The sequence below is a fragment of the Eubalaena glacialis genome, chromosome 4, assembly GCF_028564815.1.
Source record: "Eubalaena glacialis isolate mEubGla1 chromosome 4, mEubGla1.1.hap2.+ XY, whole genome shotgun sequence".
NCBI lineage: Eukaryota > Metazoa > Chordata > Mammalia > Artiodactyla > Balaenidae > Eubalaena > Eubalaena glacialis.
Window position 1 is genome coordinate 108,182,988 of NC_083719.1, and position 26,313 is coordinate 108,209,300.

Sequence of the window (26,313 nt, forward strand, 5' to 3'; positions counted from 1 at the left end):
GCATCCTCCATAAATGACATCCTTCAGGCAAGCCTTTCCTGATTCCTCCCTCACAAGTTTCAGCGTAATTATAATTAGTTGGTTACTTATGACTTGATTAATATCTGGTTTGCTAGTTAGATGATAAGTTCTATGAAGCCAGAGAACATATTTCTATTGTTCATTTGGGAAGTCCCAGAACTTTGAGTATTTCCTGATTTATAGCGGATGCTTGATAAGCAATGATTTAGGCATGATTAAATATTATACAAGAGAAAGGTGCTTTCAAGGAGGTGTTCAGAAATGGACACTCTCAGTCACTGTTATGAAAGCATAAATTCTTGCAAACTTTTTAAAATCAATTTGAAATTGTTTTTCCAAATCTTTAAATGTTTGATTTCTTTGACTCTGTAATTCCAAATCTGGGAATCTATCCAAGGGAAGTATTCAGGTATACAAATATTTAGTGTACAGTGTATTTATCTGAGCATTATTTACAATATTAAAAAGTTGGAAATCCTCAAACATTCAATAAATAGAGATTGGCTTAAATAATATTTTAGAAGATTTATTGGCTTATTATCAAAACATTTTCATAACATTATGGCATAAAAACCTTCGATGAATCTTCATGTAAATTTTTTTTTTTTTTTAGAGTTTAACATCTTTATTGGAGTATAATTGCTTTACAATGGTGTGTTAGTTTCTGCTTTATAACAAAGTGAATCAGTTATACATATACATATGTTCCCATATCTCTTCCCTCTTGCATCTCCCTCCCTCCCACCCTCCCTATCCCACCCCTCTAGGTGGTCACAAAGCACCGAGCTGATCTCCCTGTGCTATGCGGCTGCTTCCCACTAGCTATCTATTTTACGTTTGGTAGTGTATATATGTCCATGCCACTCTCTCACTTTGTCACAGCTCACCCTCCCCCCTCCCCATATCCTCAAGTCCATTCTCTAGTAGGTCTGTGTCTTTATTCCCGTCTTACCTCTCGGTTCTTCCTGACCTTTTTTTTTTCCTTAGATTCCGTATATATGTGTTAGCATACAGTATTTGTTTTTCTCTTTCTGACTTACTTCACTCTGTATGACAGACTCTAGGTCCATCCACCTCATTACAAACACCTCCATTTCATTTCTTTTTATGGCTAATATTCCATTGTATATATGTGCCACATCTTCTTTATCCATTCATCCAATGATGGACACTTAGGTTGCTTCCACAGGTAAATGTTTTTGAAAGAGAAATTCAATTATATGGGAGAGTTTAAAGTTTAAATATAAAATAAAATCATTTGGAAAAAGCGGAAGGAATCCTTAATTTTAAATGATAATCGTGACATGTCACTTCCATGTTATGAATCTCATTTAAATAGTAGCACAGATCAGGTCAAAAAAGAAAAAGAGAAAAAAAGTATAGGTAAACAAAGTTACTCCATAAAGTTTCATACAAATGATGGCTGCTTGTGGGTGAGAATTAGCATTTATCCTCTATTCTTGTACACAATAAATCACAAACTAGGGATGTTTAAAGGTTCTGAGTTCTGTTTTTAGAACTAACACATTATCTTTGAATTGTTTTGTATTGAACGTAACCCTGTCATTCTGATCTGTTAGTTAACATTCCATGTCATGATCTTTCTGTCATCACACTCTTTCCTGGGTGGCATAGGAGGTACAGAGCATGTATAAGATGTAGTACCAGCCTTCACATTGTTCATTGGATCATTGCATAGACAACACAGACACACATAGCCTTTAAAATAATAATATGTTGTTAAAGAATAAATGATTAAGGGACACAAAATAAGGTTATAGACATCAAGTGTTCAAAGGAGGTTGGAGGAGGCAAGGATAAACGTGACTGTATGGTTTGTGGACAGCTTCAGGAGAGAAGGAGAACTTCCTGTGGCATTTGCTGTGATTGCAGACTTTCCCAAAGAGGAGATTCCTCATGTTTTACATCAGGGAGTGTTGACCATTTAGTTTAGAAATGAATGAAATGCTTTAAACAAAATCATGCAAAGTGGATAGTGATTAATGATGCTGACTTGTTAATCTCATAATATTTTATAACCTTTTTATAGCTCTCCGAGACACTGGAAAACAGTCTATTAATAGTGACTGGAAGATTGAACACTCTGGAGCATTCAACTTAGCGGGAACTACTGTCCATTATGTAAGACGAGGTCTCTGGGAGAAGATCTCCGCCAAAGGTCCTACTACATCACCATTACACCTCCTGGTATGAGGGAACGAATCGATAACATTGCATAATCAGCTTCCTATGACAAAGGACATTCCCACCGTGCCTTCTCTTATCTTTTTTCCAAATTTGAATTGTCAAGTAAACATTTAAAATTATTTAAGAGGTGAGGTGGGTTTTTAGAGTTTTTTAACGTGTTTGAAATCAAGATGTCTAAAAATGGAAATTATTACGAAAGGAACACGATATTTTAGGGAATTCACAGACTCACAGTAGAAGTGAATTAGCAGGCAATAAGTTTCCTCTTTCCCTAAAAACATATGTTTACTAACCAGAGTGGATGTCTATAAAGAGAGTGCTATAATATGGCAAACCGTAGCATTTCATACATCTGTGAAATGGGCATTGCCTGAATCTGTATAAAATACTTTTGATAAAATGGTATTGTTCCCGGGGGAAAACGTTTGATAAATATCTAACAAGGCTTCCAATTACCCCATTGTGTTCTTACTAGGTTAAGTGATTCCTGTAAAGAATTATGATAATTTGAATGTTTGGGATAATAAGTTTCTTTACCATGTAGCAGAAGATTGGTCTGAGTTTGGAGTGAAAGAATCAGGACATTGGGGCTCTGCGCCCTCGCTCGTGGCAGGTTCACATGCCTCTTTTGACCTTGATCATTGCAGTCAATGCTAATGGCTCAGGAGATTTTTCTTCTGGTGGCAAAGTCTGAGATTCACACACTTCAACACCTCTTTGAGTCCACACATAAAAACAACTCTAAAATACAGTCAACTGACTATTTATTTGGAGTGTGGTGTACCACATTATTTAATATCTCCACACAATTAAAGTTGAATTCTTCCTCAACTGGAGACATCTGTGTTGCCAGTATAGCAGCCAGAGGTTCAAATGTCATACTGACCCATTTGCTTTTCCTACTTTAACATGCCTGCAAATCACCTGGGGTTCTTGTTAAAATGCATATTCTGGGGAGGAACCTGAGACCTGCATTTCTAACCACCTCCCAGGTGATGCCACTACTGCTGGTCCACTGACCACATTTCAAGTAAGAATGTTTTAGAGAACTGCAGTCAATAGACTTTACCAACAGGAATATGCATAAAGGGAGCAGGGTGAGTTGCATGGGGGCCTTCTGTTCCGAATCTTAATACTAGTAATAATATACACCATCAAGCACTGAGAGTCAGACCCTATCCAAAAGTGCTTTATGTTCATTACAGCATTTAATCCTCAAAATAACCCTGTGTAGTAAGTATTATTATTACTCCATTTTACAGATTAGAAGACACTAAGTATGTAAAAGGTTAAATACTGTGCTCAGTGCCTCCCAGTAAGTTATTTAGCTTTGAATAAACCAGGTGTTAATCCATCTTCTATGCTGCCTCTCCTGATGCAGAGCTTAAATCTAAGTTCTTTACACCAGACAGCCTTGGATCATGAGTATGCATATACTTTAAATAATTATTTTGTTCATTTCCCCACAGTTCCTCTGGGTCCTTTTATTTAATTTGAATTGGAAACTCCACTCTGTGCCCTCTGCCATCTGGAGAGAGGGAAAAAAAAATGACGAAACAAACATTGTATGACCAATATCTGGCTCTTTCCATGACTGGGTCACTTAGAATAACAACATTATCAACAACAAACATTTGTTTAATGATTGGGTTGCAGAAAACGCCATCAGGTTGCCTCCCTTACATGAATGTAAACTACGTTCTTTTTAATGGAAGAAGACTGAGGCTCTTTTAGTGAACCTCTAATTCAGAATCTTAGAACAGTATATGTGAGACCTCAGTGTTGGGCAGAGGGAGTTTCCTTGCTGCAGAATCCTTAATCTGACTGGTAATTACCAAGGTTTTTCCTGGAAGCATGAAACATAATTAAAGTCAGTGAACTATGTCTAAAAGAAGGCATCTATGTGACCTGGATTTATTCAGTAATCCAAGGGAAACTGCACTTCTAAGATATTTTTCTTTAATGACTATTACAGATTGAAAGCTGGTACTGAATTTTGAAAGGCAATACCTTCTGCTGCCATGCTTCAGTATGTGCCCCTCAACTGTAACGCAGTCACACTTTCCTTCTTGCAAAGAATACTGCCAAGTTCAAATGGTTTAAGAAAGAGCTAATGATTTTGTAGCCAATGTCTTTATTTTAAATGGCATTAGATATTCAAGGACAATCTAAAGTTCTGTCGATGAAAAGGTAGTTTTTTAAGAAAAAAAGACATGAATTTCATTTAATTAAATAAGTTGGCAAATGATTTATTTATATGTTCATTTCATCAATTTAAAAATCATGTAATAGTCTGGTTATTTCCATAAACAAGGTGAGTCCATCTCTCTCTTTTTTAACTCATTTAGCTGAAAAGTCACTGGCAGCATGAAATGAGATATTTAAAGCCAAAATAAGCACTGTGATATACTTAGAAGTAGTACCCAGTATGTTAGTATATATGAATTTTTAAAGTATTATTTTTATTGTTGATATAGTTGATTTATAATGTTATAAATGTTTATGTTTATAATGTTACTAGTTCCCCAATCCACATATTAAAATTTATCTTAGTATTTCTGATAATATATTGAGGCAGAATCTTAAGAAAAAGAAGTAAAGAAGATTAACCCTGGGCTCATTTAAATTTTTTCCTATTAAGTGTTAACTCTGTAACCTGTCATTACAACCACCTTGATACAGATTAAATATCAAAGTTTTCTAATACTTTAACATAATTTAAAATTTAGATATATATGTTTTTATACATCACAGTGTGTCATATAGACTGCTTCCATAAATCCTCAGATCCATAGAAGTGATATATTCCATGGGCTTGTTTGACATATTTGGTGAAAATGTATTTATAAAGAAACATATATTCTCATTCATTCTTTTATTTAAAATGAGTATATTTCAGGTATTTTTCTTTCATTTAAAATATGTATGCTTGCTCATGATGATGCAGTTCTTAGCTTGATACTGGGTACCATGGGAGAACAAAGCAGACATGGTCCCTGCTTATGGTTTAGGCCAGTGTAGCCCAAAGTTCAATCATTCTCATACATCCTTTATGGTTTCTTACACTGTTTACATATGTGTACATAACTGTACCGTTATTAAGTTAATTTGCATTTAGAAGTTCTTTTTAACATAAATTTCTTTTCAAAGGAAATGATCTTTATTATAAATGGAAAATTAGTAACCTTGCCAAAGTTAAAGTTTAACTGTAAGTATACATGGAATAAAATTCTTGTCCTCTAATTGGCTTAGAAGTTCTCTACCCTTATGGAGTGAAATGATTCCCAAAATCTTCTCTTCCTCTGTTGACACAGGGACTTATTATTCATCTTTCTTTTTTATATGAGTGGAACGGCTTCATTTGATATTAGATCGTGGGTTATATCTTGAGGTTATGTAGGACACATGTCCCTGTCCCCCCCTACTAAAGTCACCTCATACATGTACCATGCTTTGAGAGACTGTCTAGTCCATCAACTTGGGAGAAAGTGATGTGGTATCTCTGACCTTATTCAAGTGGGCTATTTTTTCATGCTGTCTTTAGCTCAAAGGTAAGTGTGTAACTCCAGTGTTTTCAGAAGTAGGACAATTTCAACATTTAAGCATAATATCTCAAGTCTACTGTGTATTAAAGGAGCATGCACACCATGCAAAAAGCATTTTAAGGTATTTGTATCCTTAGTTTTATGCTTTACATTGAAAATGCTCTACTTTGATCCATCTGCCTTCATCACTTTTATATATTACAGGTGCTGCTGTTTCAAGACCAGAATTATGGTCTTCATTATGAATACACTATCCCATCAGACCCTGTACCAGAGAATCAGAGCTCCAAAGCACCTGAACCCCTTTTCATGTGGACACACACAGGCTGGGAAGATTGCGATGCCACGTGTGGAGGAGGTGAAGTATTTTTCAGTATTTATCTTTCCAAAACAGCTTCTTTTCTGATTAACCATTGATAATTAAGACAGGTCCATAACCGCTTATCTAAAATTTCAAACTCCATAAAGGATTGGAAACTGAAAGTTTTTTGTGACACATTTAGTGCCTAAATGCCTGAACTATTTTGCAGCAAAATCTGGCATGAATTGAAGAAAGGCTATGTACAGTTGTTACATATGTCACTCAATATGATCACTCATTGCATTGCTTTGCATAAATCTTAACACTTATGGGGGCTGCCCTAGACACCATACAGGTTGTTATGTCATATACTTACACTTTTATATTTACTTGGGACACTATACCATTTAGAGTTCAGAGAGATGGGAAGAAACCAACAAAGCATATTAAAATAAGTAGCCAACAACATTGGAGAAAAAACATGCAAATGAGAATGCTTTTCTGTAAGGCAAGTGAGAAAGTATTTATTACAAGAAAGAGAGAATGATCGACTGTTTCAAAAGCTGCTAATAAGTCAAAAATAATGTGCATTGAAATTGACTATTACATTCAAATATATTTATTGTATTTCAAAAGATATTCTGTTTTTATATTTGAAACATAGAGGTCAATGATGACTCTGTCAAAATTACTTTTAATGATTTGGCTCAAAAGACTAAGTGGAGTGAATTCAAGAGAAAATAGCATGTGATGAATTGAAGAAAGAACTCAAGGTAACAGGAAATTTTGCTGAAACAAGAAGGCAGAGAAATGTGGCATTAGCTGGAAGGGAATATGAATCAAAGAGTTTGTTGTTGTTTTTAATAGGGGAAATTATACATGATGATTTCCCAATGTGGGTTTTCTAGAATAGAACAGAAAACTAGTGGTGCAAAGGAGAGAGCAAAAAATTTCTGGAGTGATATCCTTAAGTTGGCAGGATGGATGGAATGGAATAGTTGGCTTTGGATAGAAATATGGAGAGCCCATCACTAGTAACAGGAAAAAATACAGTATTTTGAACAGAAGCAGATGTTGGAAACTTGTGGTGGTACTCTTTTGGTTGCATCTATTTTATCAGTAAAGGCCATTTTGCTGAGATTAAAGGTGAGAAAGGAGATATGGGAATTTTGAAAAGAGAGGAGATGTGAAGTGGTCACTTAAGAGAATGAGAGAATGAATGAAATGGTACATGTATTTTGACTTTATGGTAGCATTGATGGTCCACTTGAAGTTGACAGTCATGAATTTAGCTTGACACACATATCATAATGATACTTACCCTCCAGCTATGTATAGCATACAGATGCACTTGTGGTACAAGTTTTGGAATTGCCATGTGAGTATAATAAAACAAAAGGAGAATCCGTTTGACCTGAGGTTGTATGTAAGGAGTTGAAAATGATTGGCCATGGAATTTAGTTGTATGAAGAGGAAAGTAAAAATACAAAGGACTTTGAAAGACAGTGAAAAGGTGGTAGCATTAATGGATTTTAGGGCCTGGTGGAGTTAAAGAACTTTTAGACTCAGGGTACTTAAGGGAGAGGGCTGGAAATACAGGAGATGGTGACAGAAAATAGAGCTAAGAGTATGGAGGGGATATAGTTATTAGTAATAACAAGACCAGGAGAGTTAGTGGCTTCAGTGAAGTGAAAGTACAGATCTTTGGGAAGAGAAGTGTGCCCGGAACTGAGAGGCCTCAGTGTTAGAAGAACGTTCAAATGGCTATAATAATTACAAAAAAAATGTGTTAGGAGCAGTATTAGAAAATAGAACAATAATCCAGGAGGTAAAATCTTAGAGTAAAAAGAGAGATTGAATCAGGGGTTGGTGTTCGGTTACAGCAAGAAGGGGACTGCACTGCATAGTCTGCTCCAAAGCTGTAGGTTTAGGAAGAAGGAAGGGAGAATGGTCTGGTGGTGACAACGTGGAGCATGGGCACCCGTGCTGCCTCTAGATGCAAAGGTATGGGGTGTAAGCAAGAAAATGGCCACCCCACTGGCGGCTGTAAAGGAAGCAAGAAACGGTGTCCTCAGGAGAGAGAAAAAGGGTGCCAGGAACATCCAGAGGTGTGGAGGCTGGGGAGGAGCAGCTTTTGCTGGAGCACTTGGAGCTCTGGGGTCACCAGAGAAAAGGCAACGTGGTGGGCAGGGGAAGGGAGAGATTATAAAGAGTATACTTTGCTCCCAGGGGTACAGAGTAATTATAACAAAAGGATCTCTAGTCACTCACAATTTAAAAGCTTGTAGCAATCATCCTTGGCACAATGAAATTTTCATTGGCCATGTTTCCCTGGGGTCGCATTATCACCATGTGACTTGGGATCCTGTGTCCTCGGTCCTCTCCTGCTGATGACCCCGTGTACACCCAAATTCCTATTCCTCTGCTTCTCCCATTTCTTACTGATGTCAGGGCCCATTTCACTTAAGGGGTTCTGCTTCACATCCCCTATCCATAAAAAACAAAAACACAAATAGAAACAAACATATTTAAAGTGAAGATCCACAGAGTTAGAACTTTCTTCTTTAATATAACTCAGCCGCCATTCCGTGATGGGTTATCAGGAAATGGAGCTATGAAAAGGTTGCTGGTTCCTGTTATCGCACTGAAAGGCAGTCATTAAAATCTGTTTACATCTGAGACTCTAGATAGGAAAATGTTTGCCCAGTGAATTTTATTATCCTCTTTTTTTTTTCATTCTGCCATAATTGTGGTCTAGTAAAAGCTTCGGAAGTAAACATACAGAAGTTGTCAGTCTTCAGTTTGAACAAGTGAATTTTTAGGGTTAAAAATTTTTTCCAAAATCACATTAATTGCAACCTAGAATATGTTTTGTCAATTGTCAGGCCTTAAGAAATAGAGGTTCAATGTAAATTATTTTAGTTTCAAGGTCAGAAGGGCTTTTAGATATTCTTAAGCATAACTTCATAATTATTAACATGAGAAAATAGAAGTGCATTAGAGATTGAGATTTCCCAAGGTCACAGGCCCAGTGTGGGAGGAGCCAAGATTAGAATCCAGGACTCCAGAGTTCAAGTCTTCTTTCCTCCATGTCATATACTTCCTTCAAGAGCAGTTCAGGGGTTTAGTGTCATTTCTTTCCACAAAGTATGTATAGCATGTCCCTTAGAGATTATATAGGTTTTCTTTGTTTTTTTTTTTTAAATTAATTTTTATTGGAGTATAGTTGCTTTACAATGTTGTTAGTTTCTACTGTACAGCAAAATGAGTCAGCTGTACATATACCTATATCCCCTCTTTTTGGGATTTCCTTCCCATTTAGGTCCCCACCGTACATTAAGTAGGGTTCCCTGTGCTATACAGTATGTTCTCATTAGTTATCTATTTTATACATAGTATCAGTAGTGTATATGTGTCAATCCCAATCTCCCAGTTCCTTCCCCCTCCCCCTCTGTATCCATATGTTCTCTACGTCTGTGTCTCTATTTATACTTTGCAGATAAGATCATCTATACCATTTTTCTGGATTCCACACATATGCGTTAATATACGATATTTGTTTTTCTGACTTACTTCACTCTGTATGACAGTCTCTACGTCCATCCACGTCTCTACAAATGACCCAATTTTGTTTCTTTTTATGGCTAATATTCCACTGCATATAGGTACCACATCTTCTTTATCCATTCCTCTGTTGATGGACATTTAAGTTGCTTCCATGTCCTGGCTATTGTAAATAGAGCTGCAGTGAACATTGGGGTGCATGTGTCTTTTTGAATTATGGTTTTCCCTGGGTATATGCCCAGTACAGGGACTGCTGGGTCATATGGTAGTTCTATTTTTAGTTTTTTAAGGAACCTCCATACTGTTTTCTATAGGGGCTGTATCCGTTTACACTCCCATCTACAAACAATAAATGCTGGAGAGGCTGTGGAGAAAAGGGAACCCTACATAGGGTTTCTTTGGATTCAAAGAGATGTTTTATTTAATATGTTAAATAAGAATTTAGATATGTCCTTACTTTTATTTCAAATGACTTATTTTATAAAATAGTCCTAATTATAAGCAACCTCTATATGATTTGCACTTGAATAAACCTTCTCTCTCAAATCTGTTCCATTGTGTTTAGTCAACAGTTTTCAATTATCTCTGACTATGTTAATAGGACGTATATTCATTTCAATGCCAAAATATTTCTGGGCATTTGGATATTATTTTCCTTTGCAGTTCATAAATAAAGTGGATGGACAAGGTTTCAAGAATCGCATTATTTCTGACTCCGTTTCGTCGATTTTATAGCCAGAAAGAGCTTTGTAATCTTTCAGCATATTCATGAATTAGATGAGAGTAAGTTCAAAGCACAGAACATTGGAAACAGACTCATGCAAAATTTATCTTCAGCAGCAAAGAGGAATAATAGAACTATTCTACTTCACAGAAATATTAAGCAAGAAAGAGCAAATAAAGTATCAAGGGCAGTATAAAATTTCAGTGTTTGACATGTTATTTTTTTGAATACAATTTTAAGGCATCACATTCCGTAAATAAGTGGGAAAAAGAAATTTTTAAAAAATACCTAATGTCCAGTAGCTAAATTTTTATCATGATCTTTTACATCAGTATCTCGAACTAAGTTTTAAAATTACCCAAATAAGAGTTAACTTATTATGCATTTCTATTAATTTATTAATACCAGTTGTTACAAGATAAGAAAAGCCTAAGATATAAAAACTTCTTCTTTTAGAAGAAATATTACTTTAAAATATCTAGTAATGCTGGTGATCTCAAGTAAATTTTTCCAGCAGTTTAACCTGTACACTTTTCATCACGATCTTGTCAAATTCAAATCATAGTTCCAGAAAAATTTGAATGGATATATCATTTTGTACTTTAGCATTGGCCATTGATATTAGTCCTTTTTTTTCAAACATCTTAAAACATATTTGTGAAATAAATGTTTACTTTGCGTTGGTGTTCTAAAATATCTAAAAATCTTTGAAAGGATGTTTTAAATTTATTTTGGCACCTCAGAAGTAGGGGTCAGTGGATAAAGGATTTTTTTGACATAAAAGACTGTTTGAAATCATCTTGGTCTTCAGAGGCATCAGGGATCTATCATTCCATAATATCTGAGGGTTTTTTGTGGAGTCACCATTACACATACTATATACAGTAACTGCATTACTCTAGGACTTTTATCTAGTAGATGAATGAAATAAAACCTTGAATGAAGGCCCCCAAATTTAATAACGTGTTTTGAAATAAATGAAGAGTTAAACATGCTTTTAAGAAATCTGAATAGATACAATTTGAAGGGGAAAAAAATAGGTCAGCATTCCACATTCTTCACATTAGTCCAAATCCTGCTAGCTTATGACTCTCATGCTGTAAGCCTTGTATTGTGATATCTTCTAGGCATGGCTTTCCTTGTCCATGACCAGGTTCTCAGGAGGCATCGAAGTTTTGGGGTCCAAATTGAGGAAGTATTTCAGTATACCAATACCTGTATCTTATTAAGGGTGCTGGTTTTTTTCCTGTTTTTCCCTTTCACAGGCACTTTGCATGTACCAAAGTAAATGTTATTAGCCAAAGAAAACGCACCAAAATATATTTTTGCTCTTCTCTGCATTATTTTGTTTTAGTAATATTTAGTGCCATTTTGTATCCTATTGATGCTTTCTTTCCTTAAATTAATAGGAATGTTTATATTAATGTAAACTCTTTATAAACTTGAATTTTAACACCTAAATAATAATCCATGTATTAGATTTGCCATATATAATTATTCCCCATAATTATTCATTTAGTTTGCACATGATTTTTTACCATCTTAGGAAACACAGTGTTGAGATGAACCTCTTAGTGCAGAAAGTACTTTGGGCTTGAATTACATGTTTATATTTCATTTGTTGATTCCTTTACCAATACTGACTGTACTCGCACTTTCGCTGGATGATCCAAAGATGAGTACTTTCTGTTTTTAGAAAGTTTACTATCCACCTAGTAGGGGTTAGATAATAAAAAAACACCATACAGAGTGATATGGGGAGTTGTAAAAAGCCTTCCAGGGATATGCATAGGTGCAAAGGCCCTGGGGTTAGTGAGAATGTTTATTACTAGGGTGAAAAATATGAGGATCAAGCTGTGGGAAATTATTTGACCAAAAAAGTAGAAAGAAGGTAATTCATGAAGGTACTTAAGTGTTATGCTAGCACTCAAGTTAAATTTAACTTGAAGGTTAGGGGATTCCATTAAAATATTTGTGTGTATGGAAATGACAAGATCACATTGGATTGTTTATTGAGTGTTATGAACAATAAAAAATACAATTTTTTATTAAAATAAAAAATGAAATTGTCATTTTAATATTAAGCCCAAACCTTGAGGGAAAAAATGTTTTATAGAAATGTAAAAAGAATGGCTAAAAATTAAAGGACATAACATGATTTTTGAAGTTGTTCAGGTTAAAAAATGTACGCTTAAAAAATAACCACCATTTTATGCAACTCTAAGAAGTGCTCAGAAAAAAGACCTTCTTCCTCATTAAAGTATTTTTACTTTTGGTTCAATTGCTTGCTAGTCATTGTTAGTTCAATAGAAAATAATTAAGTAAAAATTTTTAAAGAAAAATGTAAAGACAGATGAATATATATAGTCTCTTTCTTATAGACTTTCCCAGTTTTAGTAAAACGTTTGGATGAATTGTTGTACAAATTGTGGTCCATCCACAGCAGGAGTTACTAGTTGGCAGTAAAAAGAAACAAATGATTGATACAACAATGAAGATGTACCTCCAAGGGGATCATGCAGAGTAAAAAAGTCAGTCCCCAAAAGTTATACACTGTATATACACTGTATATAACAGTTTTCAAAACATTCTTGAAAATATTATAGGAATGGAGAACAGGTTAGTAGCTGCCGGGACTTATTGAGTGGTGGATGGTAGGGGAAGTGGGTGTGGCTCTAAAAGGGTAACTGGAGGGATTCTTGTGGTGATGGAAATATTGTACATCTTAACAATACCTACGTCAGTGTGCTGGTTGTGATACTGTACTATAGTTTTGCAAGTCATTACCACTGTGGGGAACTGGAAAAGGGTATTCAGATTCTCTTTATTATTTCTCACAAGTAGATGTGAGTATACAATTATTTCAAAATTAAAAAGTAAAATTTTTTTAAAAGTTTGAAATGTCCCATAACATAGAGAGAATTTCAGTTATGCATATTAAAACACTGAACCCACTCCCCAGATTGTTTCTACATGTATGATGCAGGTTTTAGAAATGTGATCTACCTGAGTAGACTGTAGTTTTATTACAAATTTCCATTTCATGAGTTAAATACAGAGCATAGAAAAAAAAATCAATTTATCACTGAGATTGGAAAAGAAGGAACACAACATAATATGTACTCTGTTCAGTGTCTTCAGAGAACAAAGAAAGAATCTGTAAATAAAAATTACCCCTCCTTTTCAAATTTTGCCCAAATTTGGTAATAAGATGAATATATAATGGTTAGTATATTTTATTTGTAATTATGTTCAAAACAGATTTCCCCAATACTGATTTAGTGGGAATGACTCCGAGATGAAATTAATTGCCATAAAGCAAATAATACACTGTCAACAGCTTGCAGCTACTCAAGGTTCAGGCAGAAGGCCAGTTACTTCATCACTTTCTGTTCATCCCTCGGTTCCACAGTACTGGATGCGTTGTAAATACTGCTATTAGATGCTATAATGGAAATTTCCTGTGTTGGCTGGGACATAAAAATATATAAAAGAAAGAAATCAAACAATAACATTTCTGTATGGCTTTAAGATCCTAGTTGTATTTTCATAGGCGTAATGTACCTGTAGCTGAGCATTAGATTTCTTTTCTTGATTCTTTTGTCTTTGTTCAATGAAATTTTTAAAAAGTAGGGCTAATCCCTCTTCTAGCTGCCAAAAAACTTATGATGTGAGGGTCTTTGCTACAGTGTCGGTGGAAATGTTCCAGTTCATGCTCACATGGCTTCATACTTTTTTAGAGCACCAGTAAGGTCCTCCCTGTAACGGTGCCAATACCTGTATCTCTTTTGATATAGCAATACTTAAAAGATTTTTTTCAAAAGCTCAGTATGTTACCTCTGGGCCAACATAACTAAGGTTAGATATTTTCTGAGTAAAGGAAAAAATGCAGTGTAATTAGCTCTGAGTTACTCATTCCGTGGCTACACTGAAGTTCAGCAAAGGCTTTCTGGATATTGTCTGTCATCTTTTTGTGCTGTAGCTGGCAAAAAGCATTAAATTTAAATTAGTTTAGACAACTACATCTATTCTATAAAAGAGTGTCTGATAACTATGAGGTTTTAAATTAGATTTTAAAACTAACATTTATATTTCATAAAAGCAACATTTATTTTAATCCTACTTTTAGGTAGGCATCATTGTCATGTAGAAATAATACTTACATATGCTAGCATTATACAAAATTTGTGTTACACCTATTTCATAAAGGTCATATAGGAGCACCTGAGGCATAGGAAACTAGGTGGACGTTGACCAAAAACTTCCCAAATTTTCACATTTAGGTAACTCCTACCTAGTAAAGCCAGTTTTTTTCTGTGAAGAAAAATTAACACCATAAGTCATTTCTGCTTCTCTAGCAGCTTATTTGAAAATTATTTGAAGTTGGTGGGTATTGAACACTATTAGATTAAGTCTAATGCCTCACCCCACCCTTCTTGACCTACCTGGACAGCCCCTAAACATTTGCCTGGGGCTTGTAAGGTTGCCTTTCCTCTACACATTAGCATAAGCTTGCCTGACTGCATGAGCTGCACAGGTCAGGCTAGTGGACCTCTGAGACATGGCTGTTGCATCAGTTAGGCAGCTGGCACTCCACATAAAGTCCTTGCCCCAGGGACCGCAATCCAGCCCATGCTCCATTTGCCAAGTCATGCACCCTTGTTCCAAGGCAACTTCTCGGTGGAGAAAGGAGCACCTGGGGGGCACCTTTTACTTATCTATGGTTGGATGTCCATCTCAAGGCCTTCCCCATTGTTGGCCCACTGGTGCACCCTTCACTGAGTGCCACAGAGTCCTGGTTGAAGGCATGCCTTTTCCCTCTTGAAGGAGAAGACCTTTTACCTGCTTGGCACTCTTGTCTGTCTTGAGCTCCCATAGAAAAAATTGCATTGCTCCAGAACTCTGGGATTCTCCAGATAGAAAATAATTTAGCCAACATTGTGCTGCCTATGCTAGAAGATGGAACTAAAGATCTAAATGTTTTCAATAACGTGACATGCAGTGACCACAGATATAATTATTAGTTAATCCACATATGTATGTAGATATAGTCATGTTTTTATACTACAAGTTGTCATGGGACTATGCTCAGTGCTGTTGAGAGGGTAATCAAGGAAAGACCCTGAACCTGTTTCTATTCTTTTGCCTTCCACTTGGTTACCCCTGTCTCTCCCAATCCCCCTCAAGTCAAAGTAAAAGATACTCAAAAGTTAGTCAAAGTAGCTCTCTCTGTCTCTCTACATCCTTTCTTGATGCCAACCTCCTTCTCTGTTAATTAAAGAACAGAGTGACCTCTCTGCCACAAGCCCAGGCTGTCCTGTTTGGCATGACCAGTATGAATGCTCTGAGCTTCCTAATTATCATTGCATGATAGTCATAGGATCCTAACTAATGGGCCCTTCAATAGTGACCCAAAAGACTTGTGATTTTTTTTTCTTAATCCTTCATGACCTGTCTGGCTTTAAAATTATTGGCTGATTTAATTATTTTATAATGTCAAACAAGTTAAATTAAATTATTAAATCCTATGTAGATACTTAAACTTTTTTAGAGAAATAGAATCAGCACATATGTAGTAGGCTTTTTCAGTGTAAGATGAAATAATAAAAGTGTTGTCAAGCAAGTGTGCTTATAGGGCTCTAAGCAAAATGAATACAGCATACAAATAGTCATTTTTACCTTTTATAATCAGACTTTATCTTACCAGAGAAAGGGGAAAAGCCAGTTTTCTGAAAGCTGGTGGAAAATGGGAAAACTCCCATGGCTTTTCTTAGAGAACAGGATAATCATTAGGGAATGAGGATTTCTTGAATTCTTGGGGTCTTTACCAGAAGTGACAAGAATAAAGGTCTGGGTTATATTCAAGATAAGCTTGCTTCCCATAACTTACCCCCTGATGGTGTACAGCCAGATGATAAAATGTGCACACGTTTATATGTATGTTTATGTGCTTTCATGACAGCACAAAGGTTTTATACAAATACTGCTTTCCACCACTGAATGCTAAAAGATGGCACAGTCCTTTATAAAAATCTTTAAATAATGTCTTATCAACTTATGCACCATAATCCCTTTGTATTATAAAACTTGCCATTTAATTGCTAACAAGAAAAAAAATTACCATTCATCTTCCTTAAGCCTAGAGATACATTTTGTTATGTAAATTATAAATAATATCATCCTCATTGATCTAACCTAAAATTTGTTTAAAATATGAAAATTACAAGTCTAGGAATACCTCGAATAAACATGTATATAAGACTATGCAATAAGTCCATTGTATAGAGGCCTAAAATAACATTTCTTTTTATGTTTATTTGCTCTTTTCAGGAGAAAGGAAGACAACAGTGTCTTGCACGAAAATCATGAACAAAAATATCAGCATTGTGGACAATAAGAAATGCAAATACTTAACCAAGCCAGAGCCACAGATTCGCAAGTGCAATGAGCAACCGTGCCAAACAAGGTAACCCTGTCGCACCACTCATTAACAAAATCCCATTTTCTTAAAAACAATGCAGTGGATATGTACCAAAATGTAAGGCTTTAAATAAGCAAGGTCGAAGAAAGAAAGATAATCAACTTGATGGAATGAGTGTTAGAAAAGCAAGGTTAGGATTGACCTCAACTTTAGCTGCTGTCCACAGTGTGAAGACATCTCCTAACTGGATGGCAGAGGAGTATTTAAAAGTATTTGGTAACCTGTTGGTCACCTCTTCAAAAATCTGGTTATTTGGTTGAATTCAGCTACTCATTCCTAAATTCTCCAAAATGGTGTTTTAAGCACTTGCCAATGACGATATAAACTAAAGTGGGACTGGCCAGGACCCAGTCCCCTACACAACAGTGGGGGCATTTGGTCCTTCTGGTCCCCAAGGCTAGATCCTCACTTCCTCACCCCAGAGTCCCCAAGGCAAACTGTTTGGTTCCTGATCTCTGATCACCAGATTCCTGACCTGGGTCCTAGTTATTCGAAAGTTGGTTGCTTCGGTCCCATGTGGCTTCCCCAGTGAGTAATAAGCAACAAAGCAGGCAAGAAACTCATGAGTAGGGGATAGAACAGCAATGCTGAGCACCTTAAAGTGGTGTAAAAGAAAGGCTATGCCTCAGTAGCCAGCAGAGATGGGTGAATGGAACCTTAGTATGATTTTGGGGTGGGCTTGCAGCAAGGCTGTGCAGAATGGTTTCAGGCACAGGGCTCCCGAAAATCTCTGTGCTTTCATATAAAAATTAATGTTGGGCTTGAGTGGAACTCAGCCCCAGTGTCAAAAGTCCTCAAAACTTTGTGGGACAGAATGACAAAAAGAGTCTGAGGCTGGATTGATTCCTCTAGAATATGGAGACACAGACTTATTCTATCCTGACCCTCAAGAGATTTGTTGAAGCTCAGTGAGTTAGGGTGTATTTGTGAGTTCTTAGGGAGTCAAACAATTGATCTCCTCTCCCAATAGTTTCTGCAGTGGAGTCACAGCGAATGTGTATATACTGCAACTTGGATATGCAGAGACTTTGTAGCTTTGGAGCGCTCTCTAACTAATATAACCTTCCTCGTGACCTTCCACCACAATGTATGGGGAAGTGAAAGGAGAGGGAGAAACAGAGTTGCCGATTAACTATATTTAGGCTTTTCTGTCTTCAGTAATCTCTAATGCTCAGTTCTGGTTTCCCTCTTCCCCCACCTTCCCCTTCAGATGTAGCACTGCATCCCAAGTTCCTTCTATTTCTGGCTTATTGTAAAACTCAATTGTTAAGCCCTCCAGATCTGGCTCATGCTATGTTAACGAGAGTTTAAAAGAATTTGGAAAATCTTGTCTTCCTCTGCAAAGCTGAAATTTCAAGACTTGCTTTTCTATAGACTCAGTATATTTAAGGTATCAAAAGCTGATTATCTACTTTTTCCTTTCTTTGCATTCGTGCTCTAACAATTCTTCCCTACCCCTCAAAGGGAAAAATATGCTTCCAGAGAATAAAAGAATGGTATGTAAAAGAATATGCAAAAGAAAAACGTACATTACTTTCAATAATGTTCAATAATGCCCTTTGCACGAGCCGGACTATATGCTTTTCATCTGAACTCTGTAATTACGTGTTTTTGTTTTGTTTTGTTTTGTTTAACATCTTTATTGGAGTATAATTGCTTTACAATGGTGTGTTAGTTTCTGCTTTATAACAAAGTGAATCAGTTATACATATACATATGTCCCCATATCTCTTCCCTCTTGTGTCTCCCTCCCTCCCACCCTCCCTATCCCACCTCTCTAGGTGGTCACAAAGCACTGAGCTGATCTCCCTGTGCTATGCGGCTGCTTTAATTACGTGTTTTTATAAGGCAGGGTAGTAATCAACAGAAAGGGTGACCTAGGGAAATATTGTTGCCTACGGTCAGGTCCTTGGGTCTTTTCCATTCATTGCTAGGCAGATAACAGATGCTGAGTTTTTAGCTTTTGCCCTGTCAGCTAAAGAACCTGGATTTTTTTGTTGTTGTTATTACTATTCCTAAGAATTATCTTTCTCTTTTTTAATCTCTTTTAATAGACATTAAAATGCTAATTTATCTTATGTTAAATAATTTATTAAAATGTTTCAAAAACCATTTCTTTTATATACCATATAGCTTTCCCATTTGTATAAAAGAGCAGGAGCTTTTTCTGATATATCAGGAATCTTGAATGACCTGGATTTGAGGACTAGAGCATATTTGTCACTTCCTAACCTGGTCTGTGAAGAATCAGAATGTACAGGACACACCATTTATTGTTCATTCACTGACCTCAGCTATCTTGGGGGAAAATGCCTTGATAATGACTTGGTAAAATGAATAGTTTTAAAAGGTTGATACATTTCTGAGTGAGAAATTTTTGCAGCTGGAGACTGGAAGTCTTTTTGTTAGCAATTATTATCTTCTTTCCCTTGGAAAAGGAGGCAGTGTATTTTGAACCACCAAGAAGCAATGTCAGTGAGGTTAACCAAAATACTGGAAAGTAAGAAATGGACATGGGCAATACTGAGGGGTCATCACAGGAAATCTTTCCAAGATTTACTGGCATAGCACAACTTTTGTTCCTCTTGCTTCTTCTTTTTTCCCCACCATGGTAAAAAACATTCTAATTACCATTCACATTTTTTGAAAAAGTCACCAAATGGCCTGATGTAACCCTATGTACCAAATATAAAATATATTAATGCACTAGTAAATAACTTTGTAAGAAGGAGTCTTGAAGATGAGGAAATGAGATAATTCCCAATTAGATGAATTCTAAAATATAAAATTTTTTCTCTCACTACAATATGTTTCATATTTTTGTTATTTTTCAGCAGCTTTCCAAGGAATGAAAAAAGTAACCTTTTATCATTATACTAAGGATTTCTAAAATTTATTTTATTTAAAAAATTAGGATTTCATGAAATTGCAAATACTTCTCTTTTCAGTGGTGTCTTCCATAGTTCCATGGTTGGTTCCCTAGTTGAGGGGAAAGGCATATAGATGGGTTTAAATTGTGCTTATAGCCTAGGTATCCTTGTGCAGAAAGATGAAGCAGAAATTGAAATAAATTTGGAAGATAAATATTCACTTTAGGAAAAATCCACTAGGGGACTCCAAAGCAAAATGGTAGGTCTGCATCATACTTGATAGATGAGCGGACAGGAACTTCATTAGAGGCAGTACTGCAGTGCAAATGTTATCGTGTTAACAGCAATCTGATTGCAGGTGATGGGCATAATACATTAGTGATTACTTCCTCCAGATAAGTAGGGAGTTCTCCGTGGCAGGCTTCTTTTACTTGCAAATACCTGCACATGTCTCTTTGTGAGGTAGTCTGCAGCCTGATTTCAATTTCTGACTCCACAACCTGTGGCCTTTGGTAAGTTACTACACCTCTCCTTGCCTTGGTTTCCCTTTCTGTAAAAGGCCACGATAGTTGTAGTACCTAATATGCGGGGTTATTGTGAAGATTCAAAATGCAAAGAATAGGACCAACTCATGTATATTAGCAATTTTATACTTGTTAGGTACCTCAGTATGGCAATATGACGTGACGGGCAGCAGCAGGCAAAGCGTGCAGCATGACAGGGACGGAGTCTAATACATCCTTTGAGATTCTAATAAGAGCAAGGCCCTGAGATGAGAAGTGTGGAGAAGCAATAGAAAGCCTGGGTGTCTTAGGGAAAACTCAAATATTACTAAAAAAAAAAAAAAAAAGGTATAAATCTATTGTGTAAACATTCTGCTAATTCTAACCATGTCAAAATATGTTGTAAGTAGATATCTTTTAACTTGTCTCAGTGACTCTTGCTTTACTTTTAGATGGATGATGACAGAATGGACCCCATGTTCACGAACTTGTGGAAAAGGGATGCAGAGCAGACAAGTGGCCTGTACCCAGCAGCTGAGCAATGGAACCCTGATGAGAGCCCGGGAGAGGGACTGCGCCGGGCCCAAGCCGGCCTCCACCCAGCGCTGCGAGGGCCAGGACTGCATGACCGTGTGGGAGGCGGGCGTGTGGTCCGAGGTGCGGTACCCACCCCGATGCTTCTCCGTTTCCCTCTGATTTTCTTACTCTTAGCCTATATAAGGTCATGTTTTATCATGTTCAGAGTCTCTCTGCATGGCAGTTTTAGCACCATTTATTGGTTTTTCTGGTAATAAAAGGAATACATTCATTATAAATAATTTTGAAAGTAGGCAAAAAACAGATTTATTCTTTGTTCTGTGACTGTTGTAACGTAATCAAGAGCATATATTATATACATTTTAGAATCCAGCTTTTTTATTTCTTTACCATGAGTATACTCTTTAGTGGACACATATGAAAATACACATTTGGAGAGAGTGGCATGGACTTATATACACTACCAAATGTAAAATAGATAGCTAGTGGGAAGCAGCCACATAGCACAGGGAGATCAGCTCGGTGCTTTGTGACCACCTAGAGGGGTGGGATAGGGAGGGTGGGAGGGAGACGCAAGAAGGAGGAGATATGGGGATATATGTGTATGTATAGCTGATTCACTTTGTTATAAAGCAGAAACTAACACACCACTGTAAAGCAATTATACTCCAATAAAGATGTTAAAAAAAAAAAGAAAATACACATTTGACTCATATTCCTGAGCATTAGAAGAGAAAGGAGAAGAAAGGACATTAACATTTAACAGTCATTTCCTGTGAGCAGGGATTCTGTTCTTACTTCATATTTAGTATCTTGTTGATATTTAATCAGCAATGCAAAAAAGTTAAGTTTCACCCTTGTGAAATACTACAGCTCAGAGAATTTAAATAGTTTACCCAAAGTCCTACTTAGTGTTGGAGCTAGGATTTGAACTCAATGCTGCCAGGCTCACTGCACCATACACCCACCAGCTTGTAGTATGTAGCATGCAGCTTTGTTCCATGCCAAACTGTATGCTTATTTTCTGTTATCATGATACATATCTTCTTATGATAACATCAGTCATTACTTATATTTACTAGCTGCTCTGGAGCATTTTAGGTGAGCATGTGCGTGCATGCACACACACACTCATAAACACCCTCACACTTGTATACGCATATGTATACACAAAGACACATGTGCACACACACCCAGAGCAAAATATGCTTAATTTCAGAATATTAGCTAAGATGTAAAAATGACAAATAGAAAATGCTAGGCTGCAGTAAGTAGCCATTCTTTTGAAAATTGAGGATAAAGTAGCTTAGATAATGAGGTTTGGGAATATTCTTCAGTTAACCCAACCCCCCCCCCCCCAAAAAACGCACTAGCAAATAGTGTGACTTTCTCTTGTCTTACTTTTCTAAGCTATATCTCACTCTGGCATAGATTCTTCCTCATTTGTAATGAGTACTTTTGAGAATGAATGGATTGTCCAATTTTACATGAAAATGGATGAGTACAATCTGGAGAAAAGACTCATGTGAACATCAGAGAAACAGAAATACCCTTCCTTCAGCCTAACTAGCATTTCTGCAAACTCTTCAGGAAGAAATAGGTCAGAAATATCCTACCATACAGATTTTTGGCACCAGGTAGGAGAAGTAATAGGTCAATGCAATGTACCAATTTTAAAAATGTCTCTTTTGTCTTGATTTAATATAAAAATTGAGTTTATGGATCAAGGTTAGTTTTGATTGCAAAAAATAAAAATGTAAATCTTAAAATGCCAAATCACACATGTAGTCCACCTTAAAGCTCAGGATATTCAAATGCAAACCATAAATTATGAGACAATGACGCATTTGTGCAAATTTTATTGTATTTAAAACATCAGGAGTTCTATGCTTAAGTTTTCAGGAAGACAACTACTGGAATCTGCATGGTTATTCCTCTACTACATTCTTGCTAAGTGCATAACTGCAGCTCTTTCTTTGGACCTTTTTTAGACACAGATATAAATTAGGTTTTCAAGTTTTGCTATATCTCTCATCCCCCCCTCCCTTTCCCATCTCCCACCCAATGCCATTTTGGTTCCTGTGTCCAGATAATCAGTGATACATAACTTTGTAAAACTGGGAAGCTTTATACATATTCCATAATGGGGAACATAAATGTAAACAAGATGGTCAGTTACATCTTACATGCTTCATACCTGTTATGTCACACTGTCAGTCAAGCATCAATTATTCATGAAATGAACTAAACTTATTTTGAACTGAATTATATTTTCAATCCATATAGCCATTGAGAATGATTATTTCTAGGGGTGTATAATTATTTAAAGAAACTGTTTTGTTTTTGCTATGTTTTCTCTGTTTTAGCTTTAAGAAAAGTTTTGAGAAATGATATTCTCTTAGAAATTGTCATTTTTCACAAACACTGCTTAAGGCTAAAACAAACTAAATCTTAGCAGAAATAAAATGAATTTCCTTATATAATTATATGCAAAAAATTGATGTCAGTCAGATTTAGCGTTTTACATTTTGATCGTTGTTTACTATTTGTCTTTCATAAACAATCCCTGTGTTACAGGACTGTCTGTAGTAATGGTCCTGTGTTCCTGAAACCCATTCACCCCTAGCACTATGCCGAAGCTCCACCTGGCCTCTGATGCTGGGCTGTAGCCTGGTGTTCTCCTTCTCCTTCATTCTGGCCTTTATGTGGGTGATAGGCTTGTGAGAGATGATGAGAACCAATTCCTAACGTAATTTGATCATCAGTCTGTATCTCTTTTTTTTTTTTTTTATACATCTTTATTGGAGTATAATTGCTTTACAATGGTGTGTTAGTTTCTGCTTTATAACAAAGTGAATCAGTTATACATATACATATGTTCCCATATCTCTTCCCTCTTGCACCTCCCTCCCTCCCACCCTCCCTATCCCACCCCTCTAGGTGGTCACAAAGCACCGAGCTGATCTCCCTGTGCTAAGCGGCTGCTTCCCACTAGCTATCTATTTTACATTTGGTAGTGTATATATGTCCATGCCACTCTCTCACTTTGTCACAGCTTACCCTCCCCCCTCCCCATATCCTCAAGTCCATTCTCTAGTAGGTCTGTGTCTTTATTCCCATCTTGCCACTAGGTTCTTCATGACCTTTTTTATTTTTTCCTTAGATTCCATATATATGTGTTAGCATACTGTATTTGTTTTTCTCTTTCTGACTTACTTCACTCTGTATGACAGACTCTAACTCCTTCTACCTCACTATAAATACCTCCATTTCATTTCTTTTTATGGCTGAGTAATATTCCATTGTATATATGTGCCACATCTTCTTTATCCATTCATCTGTGGATGGACACTTAGGTTGCTTCCATGTCCTGGCTATTGTAAATAGAGCTGCAGTGAACATTGTGGTACATGACTCTTTTTGAATTATGGTTTTCTCAGGGTATATGTCCAGTAGTGGGATTGCTGGGTCGTATGGTAGTTCTATTTTTAGTTTTTTAAGGAACCTCCATACTGTTCTCCATAGTGGCTGTATCAATTTACATTCCCACCATCAGTATGTATCTCTTAATCACCAGCTTTATCCACACTTCTCTGCCGTTATCTTCCAGTGTTCAGTGAAGTGTGGCAAAGGTGTACGTCATCGGACCGTGAGGTGTACTAACCCCAGAAAGAAATGCGTCCTCTCCACCAGACCCAGGGAGGCTGAGGACTGTGAGGATTACTCCAAATGCTATGTGTGGCGAATGGGTGACTGGTCTAAGGTGAGAAGCATTCTGCACATCCTCAGTATTGAGTTTCAGTAATGTCAGCATTGTCCTGGGTACTATAACCACACAGTCTGAAGTTTAGGAGGCATAGAGAATAGAGATCATGGAGGTAGAGTATTAAATACCCAGGTTCAAAGCCTGCCTGTCTGTCTATGGTCATAATCTCAATAAAACTGTTTTAAGGAATAAGTAAGATAAAATGTGTGAAATACTGGGAAAAAAATGGTGGCTGCCAGAGCATGGAGGGGGGAGTGGTAGCTATTCATAAATAACCCTAAAGGACATTCTGGAAGAAATGTTTTCATTGTACAATGCACTGTGGTTAGCCAGCCTCCTCGTTATTGCCCAACAAGAAATTCATGACATTTAAAATCTATTTTCTTATGATTATTCATGCCTTTCCTCTCCAACAAAGTTTGCTTATTAACATCGTATCTGAGTTCTCAGTGCACACTATACTCTTTCCACAACTTCGAACATTTAAAGTGTACGTTGGGATTCTAAAGGATGCATTTGTCAACAATGTAAATCAATCCCTGATTACAGAATTAGGAACTACTCAGCCCAATCCATGCAGCTTTTAGCTGGTGAACCATATAGGGAAATCTCACACTTCAGAGTAAACAACTTTTAGACAGAAGAGAATTCCAAACTAACCATAAATAATTTCTTTCATGTTCAGGGTTTATGTTTCCCAATTCTACGAGAGGAAAATAGAGTACTGTAGTGTGATAGAGAAGGGCATGGCTTGGAAGTTAAGAAACATGGGGGATGGTTAGGACTCCCTCATTAGATACCTCTGTGTCTTTGTTTCCATAAGAGTGAAATAAGGAGAATAGACAACACCATTGTTTTCAAGCTATTTTTATATTGACACTTCATTCAGCACTGAAGGTTTAAACTAGGTTGAGGAAATGAAAGTACTCCTTGGAGGGGTGTGGGGAGGATCACCTATTGCTCCCTATCAGTTGTAGAAACTCTGCATTTGTTCATCTTGGCTAATGAAATTCTACATGTTTTCCTTAAATGAAATAATTCTGCTCTAAGAAAAAGTTAAAACTACTAGAATAGACATGCAATATTTTTCCAACTTTATTAATTAATAGAAATATTCTAAGTGATAAATGTTGTTAACTCCTAGTTAACTATAAGAAACAAAATTTGTTATTGCAAAAAACAGAATATCCAGGTTTTATTGTAATTTATGACCCAGAACTCTAAGCTGTCCAACATTGCTGCATATGGAAATAAGGCTAGCAAATCCTATTTGCATGACAAATACTATTATAATTGATTAATAAATGTGCCTATTTTGTGGCCTCTCATCAAATCTTAAGGAAAATCAAAATTAATTGGGGAGATCATAGAAAACATTGCTTTTGGTTTTCTGTGCTAAGCCTAAAAATTTTTTTTCAATTTTACCACAATTTACATGTATGTAATTTTTAAATAGACTTGTATTGAATTACTTTGAATTGGTTTTGTTATGTTACTGTCAATACATTGCTACCTACCTAGAACAGCCTTTGTGAGTAAGGAAAGTAATGGATAGCTCTAATACATATTCTTTTTTACTTCATGACTTTTTATTAAAATGTTTTTTAATTTATTTTTTTATACAGCAGGTTCTTATTAGTTATCTGTTTTATACACATTAGTGTATATATGTCAATCCCAATCTCCCAATTCATCCCAACACCACCAACCCTCCCACCCCGCTTTCCCCCCTTGGTGTCCATATGTTTGTTCTCTACATCTGTGTCTCTATTTCTGCCTTGCAAACTGGTTCA

The 26,313-nt window shown here is 36.4% G+C and overlaps 1 protein-coding gene across 1 annotated transcript in view; it reads left to right on the top strand.

Annotated features, from left to right (window-relative positions):
- Positions 1 to 26,313, top strand: part of ADAMTS19 (ADAM metallopeptidase with thrombospondin type 1 motif 19) — a 302,428-nt gene that overhangs the window by 243,564 nt on the left and 32,551 nt on the right. Inside the window, exons 17-21 of the mRNA XM_061188127.1 lie at positions 2,072 to 2,229; positions 5,979 to 6,132; positions 16,694 to 16,829; positions 20,670 to 20,874; positions 24,365 to 24,517. Of these exons, the coding sequence (XP_061044110.1) occupies positions 2,072 to 2,229; positions 5,979 to 6,132; positions 16,694 to 16,829; positions 20,670 to 20,874; positions 24,365 to 24,517 (806 nt within the window). The remainder of the gene's footprint in view (positions 1 to 2,071; positions 2,230 to 5,978; positions 6,133 to 16,693; positions 16,830 to 20,669; positions 20,875 to 24,364; positions 24,518 to 26,313) is intronic.